This window comes from Accipiter gentilis, chromosome 19 (assembly GCF_929443795.1).
Source record: "Accipiter gentilis chromosome 19, bAccGen1.1, whole genome shotgun sequence".
NCBI lineage: Eukaryota > Metazoa > Chordata > Aves > Accipitriformes > Accipitridae > Astur > Astur gentilis.
Genome location: NC_064898.1, coordinates 10,138,547 through 10,152,395, shown reverse-complemented (window position 1 = coordinate 10,152,395; position 13,849 = coordinate 10,138,547). Strand labels below are relative to the sequence as shown.

The window sequence follows — 13,849 nt, the reverse complement described above, 5'->3', positions numbered from 1 at the left end:
TCATTTCATGGGTTTAGAATGAGGGAATGCAATAAAACAGGGAACACCTCCACTGATTTGTCTCCTAAGGTGGTTGTATCATTTTTATCAGAAGCATTTGCTGCTACTAGGAGATATTTCAGGGTGTTGGTAGGCGGGGGGCTGACAAGGCTGTAGGAGAATTACATCAAGCTTCCATGCAAGCCTGGACTTTGACATGCAAAACAATGAGAGCACAAATGAATGCTGCGTGTTTTTGAATAACATGAACTTCACGTCTCTGTGCATAGAGACCATGAAAAACAGGTTCCTTGGAAGTGGAATTGTCGCGTCTGGTTTTTTGCTTGCTTTTGTCTTTAGTCTCCTAAACTCCCTCACACCACAGATCTCCACCGACGTGTGGATAAATAACGTGTGATACTCCCAACAGGCAAGAGAAAACATGTATAGTGTTAATCTGGAGTTACGTATGGCTTCTTGGCTTTCCTCTCCCTCTGCAACAGCTGGGAGCACATTTGGAGAAGGTCACTGGGAGTGGTCAGCGTGGATGAGGTGATGGAGAGCTCCATCCCTGGGTTCGCTGATGACACCAAACAGGGGGGCTAGTTGGTGTGCTTGAGGGGAGGTCTGCCATCCTGAGAAACCTGGACAGGGCGGAGGAATGGGCCATGAAATTCAACAAAATTCCTGCACTCGGGTGCCAGGGAGCAGCAAGGGTGGGCTGTACCCTGGGGAGTGGGGTTGAGGAGCGCAGCACCATGGCTGGCAGCAGGACTTCACCAGGGACGGCCCCACACCTGGCAAACAGCATCTGGGGCAGCTGAGAGGCCGCATCACCCAAGAGACCTTGTGGGGACAGGGCAGGGCTGTGGTCAGGCAGGGACGTCAATCTGCAGAGCGGGATCAGGCCCTGTGAGGGGAACCAGGGTCAGACACGTCTCTGGGATGGCTGCAGGGCCCTGGGGACGTCAGCCTGCAGGTGGGGCCAGGCTTGGTGGGGCCCACGGCCAGCCAGGCAGGGCTGTGGGGAGATGGAGACCAATGCATCACTGAGGCAGGGACTGATGGCTGCAGGCTGGGCTGAAATGTTGTCCTGGGCCATGGGCAGGGTGGGGGGAACCCTTGGAAGGGGGCGGGTCAGGGCCTGTTGGTGCCCTTGGGGCCTTGTCCCTGAGAAGAAGCCGCCCCTCTGCTGGTACAGGCTGGGACCAGCTGCCAGGAGCAGCTCTGAGGGAATGGCCCTGGGGGTCCTGGTGGGGAGTGTGGGGGATGTGGGCCGCCAGCGAGTCCTGGCAGCAATGACGGCCAACGGCAGCCTGGGCTGTATGAACAAGGGCAGAGCCAGAGGCTGAGGGGAGTCGTTATCCCCCTCCACTCAGTACTTGTTAGACCACATCTCGGTACTGCATCCAGCTTTGGGCTTCCCAGTAAAAGACATCAATAAACTGCATCAAATTTAGGGGAGGCCACTGAGGTGATGGGGCTGGAGCACTGGCCCTGTGAGGAGAGGCTGGGGGGGGGCTGGACTTGTTCAGCCCAAGGCAGAGATGGCTTCAGGGAGGGGATGGACCTTACAGAAGCCCCCCGTGACCCTGCGGACATCATTGAGGAGATGGCGCAGGACAGAAGGACGAGAGACAACTGGCCTAAGTTGACAGAAGAGAGTCAGCCTGTAGCGCGTTTCCTCCATGAGGACAGTCTGGCAGTGGCACAGGTTGCCCAGAGAGGCTGCCCAGTCTCCATCCTCAGAGATTTTTCAAGCACCAACTGGATGAAGCCTTGAGCAGCCAGGCCTGACCTCAGAGCCGAGCCTGCTGTGAGCAGGAGGTTGGAGCAGAGACCTCCAGAGGTCCCTCCCAGCCTGAGCTACCCTGTGATGAAACCATGAGATTTCTGTCCCTTCTTTCAAATACCATTGAGATATTAGAAAGGTCAAAGGTCATCTGGGGACACAAGTGACCTAATGGGTAGCCAGAGATCCAGACAGAAACACCACCTTAACTCATAAACCATGTTTCCTCTGAAACCAGGCTGACGGACTGTGTCATTGAACTCAGGTACCTCATACACTGGCTGTAGTAATTAAGGTTGAAAGACTGGTGAGTCTCACACACCGTCACACTGCACGTGGCAGCCAGGCTCCGCTCAGGCCTAATTCCAGCTGAAGCCATTTTCACGTGGAGCTCATCACCTTGTAAAACTACTCATCAAATACTACACTTGGCCCCTACATGGAGTATCGGCTCCTCAAGGCAAGTTGTAGGCATATGGCTTGCTAAGGGGTTAACATGTCTGCTGTAAAGATACTACTGCTGATGGAAAACTGTTTGTGTACCAGAGACTCATCAGCTGGCAGGGAAAGGAGAAGGCAGCAGTAAGCACATCACCAAGGCAGCACATCCCTCCTCTGGCGTGACGGCTGCCAACAGCTGTGTGATGGACTGAGGCTGGATGCCCCGTTTTAAAACTATGGCATTGTTTGCCATCAACATCCTGGCAACAATAGTAAGATGCTGGATTTTATTTTTTTAAATAAATTGTCTATGGCATTCACAGTAAGTGAAAAATAAACACACTACCAATACATTTTTTCATTTGAATGCAGAATTTATTTCAAACAAATAATTTTAAATATGAAAATCCTATAAATTATGAACATTTATAGAATATACTTTTGCCAAAGAAAAAGCTTGGAAGAGCAAAGGTGTCAAAATCCGGCTCTGGTAAACTGAATGGAGCTGATTGCTATTCAAAGGATATTTATCCCTATGTTTTCATGCAGTTGTCTGTTTTACAGACTACCATTATTCAGTGTAAATATTAGTTTACAGATCCTCAATAGGCTGAGGTCTTCCACAACTGATTTATGACCAAAAGAGGTTTTTACTTGCTTACATTAAATCAAGCCACCTAATTTCCTGTACATACATAGCACAGCAAATGAAAAAAAAATCATGCCAGCAAGTAGAGAACTTAATCCAACTTCTTGAACAGGTAGAAAATATTTACAAATAAAAATGTTCTAAACCATCCACTTCTAGTCAAGAAAAACTGTATGACCATTTACTTCCCTTGTAAACATTTATTTTATTACTCTTTACCTTATGTAGGCTGGTATTCCCAATTTTTGGATTAACATATTTTGCAGAAATGTACAGCAGCAGAAATTCCTGATACTCAACTGGTTTTATTGTCTTCCTCTACAGCATCCTGAACATATAGAATAGAGCCATTTACAGAAAAACATGATTTCCCCTTAGAATACCCCATTTTACAAGACTGCAATTATACAGTAATCATTTCCTTCCAGCATTGCATATGTCAACGTATGTTTATATCCTTCCAAAACAGGCATGTCATAGAGATCAATTCTGACTATAAATACTATATTAGTCCTTCTATGTACAACAAAAGACAAATTACCCCAGTATAAAGTAATAATACTTATAATATCGGTATAGATCTGAACTACAGACCCACTTCTTTAACGAAGTTTACAGTATAAAAAAATAACGAATCCAGTTACCTACTACAGTATTTTAATCTTTTAGTTTCTTGTGGAGTAGTCAGTAATACAAGCATTGCTTGTTTTGTGTAAAATATATTATTTTAAAATACCAGTATACTGTCCTTCCAGTTACAAAAATATAATTAAGTTCTACAGAAATTTTACTGAATTAAAAAGTGTATAAAAATATGGATCATCATTTTAGACCATATGTGAAATTAGAAATAAAGTAGAAGTGAATGTATCATTATTTAAAAATACTATCTTCTGGCTCAGTGAGCCACTTCTGATTTTTCATAAGAAGAGGTCAAAGCTTAGTTAGAAATTTAATGGCCAGGGACGAGTTTTGGCTACTGAGTAATAATACTACGTTATTAGTGTGGCTGAAGAAGAGCCACTAGAAAACATTTACAGCCATTCAGTTCAAAGGATAAAAAGTACTGTGATGACAGCGAGAACGGTTGAAAAATACCAAGGAAGGATGGTAATTTAGCAAAAGGCAAAGAGGATTTCTTACTGGTTTTATTTACTTCCTATGTACAAATGCGCCAGTCTGTATGGTGCAGTTGCGACCCAGCCAAGTGCCCTTTCGGGCCGCCTCGGGTGGTGCTGCCCTGAAGGAGCCCAGCAGCTGCAGGTGCATCACCCCGAGACCAGCCAAGCACAGGGGCAGCAGGAGAACTTAGGGATGTAACAAGTTGTATTGGTTATGGTTGTCTTCCCACTATTAGGGCAACTTAGGATCCAACCTATGAGGTTTATATAGGAAATAAATAGGGTAAATCTTTTTACATTTTGCATGGGTTAAAGCGTCAGATGGCTAATCCAAATTAACCCATTCCTAAGTCAAAGGCAGAAATCTGGCCATTCATCTCAATTTTAGCCAAAGCTGTGCCAGTTATTAATTTCCCATGTCTGAAAAGCAGATTTCCATGCTCAGCTGTGTTTCTTAACACCCTCAGGAATTTCAGTGAGTTTTCCAGTGCTGTGCCCTTTGCTGAGCTGTCTCCCAGGCACTAGCAGCACTTCTGCAACTCACATTGCTCATTGCTCTTGCAATGCTGAGGAGAAAAATCCTCGTGTGGAATCTGCCTCAACTGCATAGCAGAAAAAGCGCCACCAGGGACATGACTGCTACACTTCCCAGGAATGCAGAAAAAGAACATTCATACACAATATGCTGTAAAATGCTGAACAGGTTTCGTTTTGTGGGGTGTTTGTTGGGTGGGATGGATTGGCATTATATTGCTTGATCTGGCAGATGAGAAAAACTGGAGAAACAGCAATTTATGAGCAAAGTAACCTCTAGGTTTTCTGTTAAGTCTTGTAAGAAAAAGTAGCTCAAGCCAGAATTTATCCATTACAGCACTGCGTAGCTGGCAGGAGCCTACACCACTGCTTGCTGACTCAGAGGAAAGCCATCTCTGGAGTTACACTGCCCAAAGCTCCACAGTTGTTTACCTTCTATTATTTTGGGAAGGCATTTTTTAACATTATTTTTCCCTGCTAGGAGAAACAAGTATGTGGCTTCACCATTGTTAAGACAAAAGTCAAATGCTCAAGCTAACATGACATACTAACTTCTTTAAAATTAATGAAGTTGTACCAATTTATAGCAGCACAAGAACTGGCTCAAAGTACTTAGGTGTTTTTGCCTGCCCAGAAACTACTGAGCTATCCTGCCATCTTAGTACCATGGGCCCTTCATAGCTCCGATTCTTTATCTATCTCATCTAGGTAGTATTCATCATCGGTAGTGGTATCACTGTCTGAGTCCGAATAAGCTGCTGGGTCTTCCCGACAGGTATCAGTCGGCTCTCGGGGGGATGAAGCAGCCGATGACATTTTGCTCTCAGCAGAACTTGAGCTCAAAAGCTCAGCCCTGTTTATAGAAGGGGTCTCTCTATCTCTGAGAGCACCAGGGTTATTAAGAAGACAAGGTCTCCATAATCGCCCTTCTGTGAGTGACCTCTTGATATTTTCCAGGAAAGCCAACTGTTGTTCTTTGCCAAATATACCAAATTCAACAGAAGGATATATCAGATTCCTAGTGCTGTAACATTTTTCATCATCCGATGCCCAGTTTTCATTTTCATCACAAGACAACAGCTCTGAGTAAGATTTAAATCTCCTCCCATGTATACCATCTTTTGTTAGAATATTGCTTCCCAAGGCAAAGGTCTCACAGGAATCTCGAGCACAAATACTCTCAGAAAGGTGACGCTCACGCTGACTTTTGGCATGACTCTTGCACAACTGATGGCTATGCAAGTTAGCATTTTTTAAGCTAGCAGACTGACAGGTATTTTGACACCGACCAAGCGCTGTCCAGGAAGTTAAGTTTTGTTCTGGACATGTGTCTGCCTGCAAGCAGCTATTTACATATGTGTTTGAGTTTTTGTCAGTTAGAAGTGGCAAGGGAGGACTGCAGGCACCACTGCTAGCTCTTCTTTTCTCATCATCCAGTGGGTCTGATGTAGTAGCACTGGGGGAGATGGGCTGGCTTTTGCTTTCTAACCTGAGATCAGATGTTTGGGAATTCTTATTTCTTGAGGTTACCATTTTATCTGGAAATAGGGTTGCAAGACTTGGCATATTTTCCACTTTCACTGCAGTTTTTCTGGGACTGATGGCTTCCTTCTGGGTGTACGAGCTTGTAAGAGACTTCCAATTGTTATTAACAAGGAAAGAAGGATCATTCTGATTTTCAGTCTTCTTATTCTCAGCTGTTCTTGGTCTTGGCGTATTCTTGTCAGGGTCCAGACTGTGATTCTGATTTTCATTGTCCAACTGCAGGAATGGCTGATGGGAATCTGCTGAAATCAATGAGTCAAGGGAGATGTTGACCTCTAAAGAAGTGGCACTTCCATTGTTCTGTGAAAAAATGTTACTTATATGCGGTTTGGGGGGTAAATTTTTACTTGAAAATTTTCGACTTGTTTTGTAAACAGCTGCAAGTTTATTTTTAATTGAAGGTCTGTTTTTCCTTTTTTCTATATCTTTGACTTTGTCTCTTGTGCAGTCAGAGAGAACCTTGTTCTCATCTTCTGCACTCTCTGCTCTCTTCTGATCTTGTGTAACCCTGAGGACTTTATCTTTACAGTTAATGTTCAGGCTGCCTTCACTGTACCTCTCTGATTCCTGCAAACCACTATAATCTTCACCTATCTGAGTACTCTGTGAGTTTTGCTCTTTTTTAATTTTTGATTTCTTTAATTCATCTGTATCTGTGCTAACTACTTCATCTAGCTGAAGTAATGGATCAGCACTGGAAGCTGTGCTTGCCTCATATGCTTTGTTCTGAGACTCTGAAAGCACTTTGCTACAAGAGTTTAAATAATTTGCATTTTTTCTTGAACTGTCAGCCCTTAATTGCAGTCCACTACATTTATTATTATATAGAGGGGTGGTTTGGTGTAGGAAATTTACTCTCTGTTTGACTTCGGTCCTATCCCTGTATGTATCTTCCGCTGGAGGAAGTGGCACATCAGCACATTCTGTGTTACTGTTCCTTCCAAGGGAACTCTTCTCTTCTGGGTGGAGGAGTAAACTGTTCAGATTTTTATTGGTGTTCACTTTAAGGGGCTGACAGCAGTTTTCAGAGTTTCCCTTCTGTATAATATTTTTATTTGTTGAAGTAGAATACAAAGGATTCTCTAAACGTCTGCCTGGCTTGGGAAGAGTTGATAAAGTGGACATCAGCGGTGTGGCTGTTTGTAAAATGTCCTTCTTTTCTTTTAGACATATTTCTGTATTTTGGCTGCTTGAAGCATCAGACATGGCCTTACCTGACTTAGCCACTATTGCAGTGGATTGTGGACCACCAAAAGAAATTTCTTTTGTCACCATGTCTGAAAGCACATTTTCTGCTAATGAAAGATCTGCTGAACCATCTTTCCCACTAGGTACCATAGTCACTGACTTTGAAGTACGTATCTTCTCAGAGCTAGGAGATAAGTGGGAATTCTCTTCTTCACTATCAACAGCAGTTCCTAAGTTCTGAGGTGTGACCAGAGCATAAGATACTTGGTCAGATGAATATGAAGGCACCTCTTTTTCCAAAGTACTGGGGAAAAAAACATTTGCTAAACTTACATGACCTTCATTTTTCTTGTTTTGTATTCTTGGTGACTGAGCATTTTCTCTGGGACAAGGTAAATCTGCATCCTCTGAATTATCTCTAAAGAGGTTACAAAATGTTCTTGAATGCCTTCGTGGTAATGTGTAATAAATTGAAACTAGTTCATGATACTTGACATGATCTTCATCAACACAAACTGTAAATGTGCTTGTAGTTTTATATTTCTGCAAAAAATTTCCCCTCTCCTTATAATCTGAAAACACAGAGGATTCTCTTCTGCTTAGATGTTTACATCTGTCTGTCAGTTCAACTGATGTACTACTACTTACTGAATCATTAGGACTTTTGGTTAAAGGACTGGGGTAATCTTTTTCTTTGTTACCTGTAGCAGTATTTAATGATGCTGAAGTTAAAAAGGAATGTTTTGAGTCCAAACAAGACACATCTCTTTTCTTAGAACAAAAGGCATCAGCTCTCCATGGAGTTTCAGACCTTAAACAATCGTATGTTGTTCTACTTTCTCTAGGTAAAGAGATGGGCGTATCTGACATAATACTACCAGCAATGCTAGCTGATTTTCTAGGCAAAGTGTAATAAATAACAAGCGGGTCAGGAGATTTAAGGCTGTTTCTGCCAGGGGAGCCAGTCATGCTGCAGCTACTGGTATGTCTCAGCAAGCTGTCTTGCTTGTGAAGCCTTTCAATACAAGGTGAATTACTCCTTATTTTTCCGCTTTCTTTTTCAAGGCAAAAATAACTTAAACTATGTTCAGAGGTCTTGGGGTCTCCATCAAAGCTATGCATATAAATATTTCCAGAATTTCCATTTTGTGGAGAACTAGTAGTGAATTGTCCATTAGAGTCCTTAGTAACTAAAGTGCTTGTATTTTGCAGTGTTTTCTGTGAAATCTTTTTGTTAACACCTATTCTGCTCACTTGAGCTGTTTTTCCACCTTCTCCTTGAGATTCAGTAACTGTGCAATTTACTGAAGAACTAGTTAGCGTTCCTAAACATTTAGAAATGTGTTTATAAGAAAGTGCTTGTGGAGAACTTTGTGAGGAGCTAGATGAACATTCAGGAGGACAGGACAACATGCCTTGGCAGTTTGCTAATTTTTCAGTGGATGGAGCAGAAGCAACATTCAGCAGTGAGGACTGCCTCTTTGGAGTAGCTTGGTTAATGGCTTCTGCACTCTGATTATCCTGTTTGATGCTCTCTCTTTTTGCTGTGTAATGCAGGTTATGTTCCTGTTCCTTCTCACTTGGAAGGAAAGGCTCCTTCCTGCTCTCATCAGCTGGCAAAATACAGGGAGGCTGACTAAACACACTGTTGAGTGGGCAATTGTTTTCCTTCATTTGTACATTTCTTTTATCACCATTTGATGTATACATTTTTGCAGTATCTCCTCTGGCAGTGATTTGGGTTTGTCTCTTTGATCTCATTGTGTTAAAGAGAGATGCATCACTTTGTAACGTGGCAGAAGCAGGGCTATTAGAGGGAAAACTCTGGGTGTTGATGTAGTTTGTATCTGCTTGTTGAGAAACTGACTGTAACGGCATGTCTTCACCTGGCAGTTTCATACCTGCAACCTTTTCTAGTTGTGTAAAGTCTGCCTTAGTATTTCTTTGGGTAACGATGACTGAATTCCTGTTCAGTCCTATAGGTTTTGTTTGGTCCTTTGAATTAGGAAAGACTGACTCATCAGTTCTGATACTAGACGAAGAAACTGAAGAGTTACAACTTAGCCAAGGCTGACAGCCCTCAGTGACTTCTGAAAAAGTTCTATTTGTACTTCTTGTTATCCTTTTGATATTCGTATTTTCTGGAGAATACACGTGAAAATCATTCTGCAGGTGCTGTGAACCAAACTTGGCATTCTTTGCATGTGCCCACTGCTGGTCATTTAAATTAGCCATAATCACTTCAAAGCTGGCATCAGGGGAAATAAATGCTTCATCACTGTAGTACTGAGGAATATCAGCCCAAGAAGGATAGCTGTCTTTTCTTCCATAAGAATTTTTTTGGTTTGCACACAACTTACCATGAGAATAAATGTCTCTATAGTAGGATCTAGAGAGATTATTTTCTGATTTGTATAAAGGATAATTTTCCCAGTTATCAAGGGACAATGGAGAAGTAGCTTTGTCAGGGCAACTAACTCTACTAAAGCAATTACTGCTTGAAATAGATCTTCTGTAGTGGTGTTTTGAGTGGTAACAAGAGTATTTCTTGGTCTCTTGCAAAGAACTAGGATATCTACTATGGTCCGTAGCATGAAACTCTGTCAGTGATTGGGTTCTAAACATTTTTTCTTGAGTTGATGTTTGTCCAGGAGAGTCTGTTGTCCTGTTCCATACAATAGAAGACAGAGGAATTCTCTTTGGGTTCTGTCGACCAAACCTTGGTAAAAAACCATTGTTGCTCTCCCTTGTGAACGGATATTGTAAACTAGATGCTGATAGCTGGTCAGAAGATACTAATGATGGACATCTCTGAAGGGAACATACAGAGTAACTTCTGCCAGCAGCACCCCTGTTCATACAACTCTTGTGCCTAAATCCACTGTTCTGTGTTATGGAAGGAGGATATAAGCTACCTTCTGAAGACCGTCCAAAAGAAACGGAAGACATCCTGCTGCTTAGCAGATGAGAATTTCCATCGACTGGATCACCATATTTGTAATCTTCTTGAAAGGCTGTCTGGTGCCAGTTTATATATGCACTGTGTAATTTCCTTGGTCTGATGAAAATCTTGTGTTCATCTTTGGCTCTTATTGTTCTCAGTCCATCCGGGAAAAATGTGCTAGGCATGTCACTCCAGTCATTTCTGTGTTGCCCCCTACTAACAGTCTGCCTCTTTGAAGTAGGGAATGCACTACTGTATTGGACATTTGATGCATTGCTAGTAGAAACTGTCCTGTCCAATGGGTCTTGGGCTTGTTCCTGGGCCAGCTGGTCATCCAGATCATTTAGAACTGCACAGGAAAAAAAAAGGTACTTGGTTTTGTTTTAATTATCTTCTGACTATTTATGTTAAAAAGTTTAATGTACTACATTAATAATCAGAACTGGTTTTGAAAGGAGCCAGCTTCTCAGCATTCAAAACCCTTCCCAAACCACACATTCTTCCTCCACAGGACCTTTCAGTGGTCACCCATTATGACTACAAGAAAAAGAATGCGCTGCTCCATGACTGATCTTAAAACTGTTCTGTATGTAAATGTTAGTCTTTATGCTATTTAAAAGAAAAACAAAACAATTTGAAGTCTGAATTCTTACTCACACACTATATGTGTGTGTGTGTGTGTAAACTTTCCAAACTTAGTTTGTAAGCAAAAAATCCCTGAAAACAATTCACTAAGCAAACATGGACCTTTCTATATGTTCACGAAGCATAATTATGATGTAACTGTAAGAATACACAGAATCCTGCAAACCATCAAACAAGCATATTCAGTAGTCTGGCATGTCGACCGTTTGTTTCTTTCAGAAAAGAAGTTCTCCACTAAGCTGTAGCTTATTACTTTAAAATGAGAACCGAAAAATGGTATTTTCTGTATAAAAAAGGCTAATAGTTAGGAACTCGTGATTCATTCTAGCAACAAAGCTGTACTTATATAGGTAGACAGTCTCATGAACTGGAATTAAACACTATACACCTCAGTTAAACAAGATATTCAGCCATAAGACTAAGTGACAGCAATGTATTTAAAGTATTTTTACTGGCAAAAAATACAATGCCTTTGCTAATTGTATTCTTTTTGTTTTTTGAAAATAGCACACATTAGATATAAACACAAATGGATAATATGGCTGTTCTGTTACAGCATTTCCTAATCTATTTAAATAAAAAAGACTGACTGATCAGTCATTACAGATCTGTGCTAATAGTACAGAATCATTAAGAAAGCACTGCTAGGTATGTATAGTTGGAATAAAAAAGTTGATATAAAAGTACTAAAATTTTAAATTTTTCTAAGTTTCTCTTCAGCACAAAAGAGAGAATACTGCTGAGAGAGTCAGTTTTGAACATGAAAAAAGACAAGTTGTTTCTGAGTCTTCCATTTGGAGAACATCAGCCAAGCTATGGACAGTTTTTCTCTGTCAGTGGTCAAGTGTGCACAGTTGTGACTGACACCCAAAAGCAGTGACAGGCATGTGAGTTTCAGAAGAACCACAGCCCACCATGCAGTGCTCTCCCCTTCCAGCAATGCCGACTCACCCACTGCTTCCTGATCATGCCTTCAATCTGTGATCTCTTGTAATTTAGGGTGGTAAAAAGTAATATTCATGGACATTTTTTTGCATAGATCTGAGAAAGTTTATGGAAGAACACCTTGGTATTCCCATAGGCTGGGTCTAATCTTGCCTCGCTTCCCAGCAGTAAGGAAAAAAAAAAAAAAAAGGACCAGCAACTTTCGACTGGTGCTATAAAGGCTCCCTAAAAGCTAACTGAATGCCATAATGCCTGTTGCTTCCATGGTCTGAGGCTTTACAATTCATAAAACCAGGCCCAGTAATTCATCATTATCAAAATTATGCATGCAGGAAACTGGGATGAAATTCTTCTTGCGTAACTGTTATGTCTGCATCTAAAGCATGCAATATGGGCTCCTGTCACAATCAGCAGAGCAAAAGGTACGCTTTCAAGGTGCGATTCTTCTGAACTGGATCTGTATGAGATGAAATGCACTCTAAGGGTGACCAGTCACACATCTTGAAGTCAATGTCAGAGTAGACATTCTGCTGTCAGACGAAGCCAGCAAAAAGTAGCCACTATGCTAGAAAGTAATGAGCCATATCTTTACAGCCTGTGCTTTTGCAGGAAATTCTCTGAAGCCAGTCACCACAGTCACTTCTGGTAACAATAATATCAGAACAAAGTAAAGACACACACTTACCACTGAAAACCTCCTTCTCTAGCTGTTCATTCCATTCCTGTGTACTTTTCTCCATCATTTCATTTTGGTTTGCATCAAACGGATGACCACTTGTTTCAGTTGACATTGGGGAATGACACATTTCAGCCTGTTAAAAATTGTAAGGCAACATAATTTTAGGTCTAAATGTGGGTTCAAATCACATTTCACGTGTTACATCACCAATTGTGTCACAAGTCACAGAGGTCAGTAAACTCTTTGTGGATCCACTAAATACTGTATTATTAAAATATATAACTGAGGATTGTAAAGTTGCATGCATTTTAGAGACTTTTACATATGTATTAAGAAGATTTGCTCATCTTGTCCTCATACTGTAGTATGTTTTGGATACATGAGTTATAATAAGGGGCATAGTTTACTTATTTTTTCGATATGCATACTTATTGCATTGTATCTGTTAATTTAGTTTTCCCTAATCACTTCTTCCTTGACCAGCACATTTTAGATTTCACACACTGACCTCCCAACAGAGATTTAATAATTTAACACCATAGTCAACTTTCATATTGCAAGACAGCACTTTAGGGGGCTGTGATAAATTACCTTAGCAGTGAGGAAAATGTCATCCTATTCCCCATCTGAGTTTAGTTTACATGTTAAGCTGGAGAGGTTCCTATCCCATCCATATTTCTGTCAGCTCACAGTCTCAGACAGTAGAAGTGCAGAAAACTGCTGAACTGCTGACTTATTTTAGCTGAGACTCTTCCTCCTTTTTTTTAATAAAACTTACTACTTTTTAGTTCTCAATATTCATAATATTTTGCTTGTCTAGCTATAATAGTCCATTTATATAATTGGCAGCATTCTCTGATATGATCTTTGTGCAGTCATATATTAATACAGATTATCCCTTTGTTTTTCAAATATGAGAGAAGGGAGGTGGCCAATTTACCTCCTCTATACCTTTGATTATATACTGTATAGTTTCTTAGTCCCCTCTGTGGTTACACCACACAACTGAAGAGGAGGAAAGACATGTTAGTAATACAGGCCAATAAAATAATTAAAGTAGCAAATATCACCCTTGGAGGAAATCTGTTTATTTCAACAGAATGCACTTAAATTACATCAGAAATAAATCTGTCGTTTCATCCTTAAACTGAGCTTGCGCTTGTAAAATGCAACATTCAGCCAAAAAATAACTTCCTACTGTCAAAATTTACATTTACATGGTAATTCTGCGCATGGAAATGTTGCAGGAGAGGCTCTAGCTTACTGCCTGCCCAAGTCAGCTCCTCTTTTTCACCCTTGTACAAATAAAAAGAAACAAAGTAAATACACTAGATTATTTTTTCAGTGTGAGTTTTGACCTATTTGCAGGTTGGTTACAGTTGCCAAA

At 41.2% G+C, this 13,849-nt stretch overlaps 1 protein-coding gene across 1 annotated transcript in view; it reads right to left on the bottom strand.

The window, feature by feature from the left end:
• Window positions 1–4,033: 4,033 nt before the first annotated feature.
• Window positions 4,034–13,849, bottom strand: part of EXPH5 (exophilin 5) — a 36,506-nt gene continuing 26,690 nt past the window's right edge. Inside the window, exons 5-6 of the mRNA XM_049823685.1 lie at window positions 12,469–12,595; window positions 4,034–10,542 (exon numbers count right to left, since the gene is read on the bottom strand). Of these exons, the coding sequence (XP_049679642.1) occupies window positions 5,192–10,542; window positions 12,469–12,595 (5,478 nt within the window). The 3' untranslated portion in view covers window positions 4,034–5,191. The remainder of the gene's footprint in view (window positions 10,543–12,468; window positions 12,596–13,849) is intronic.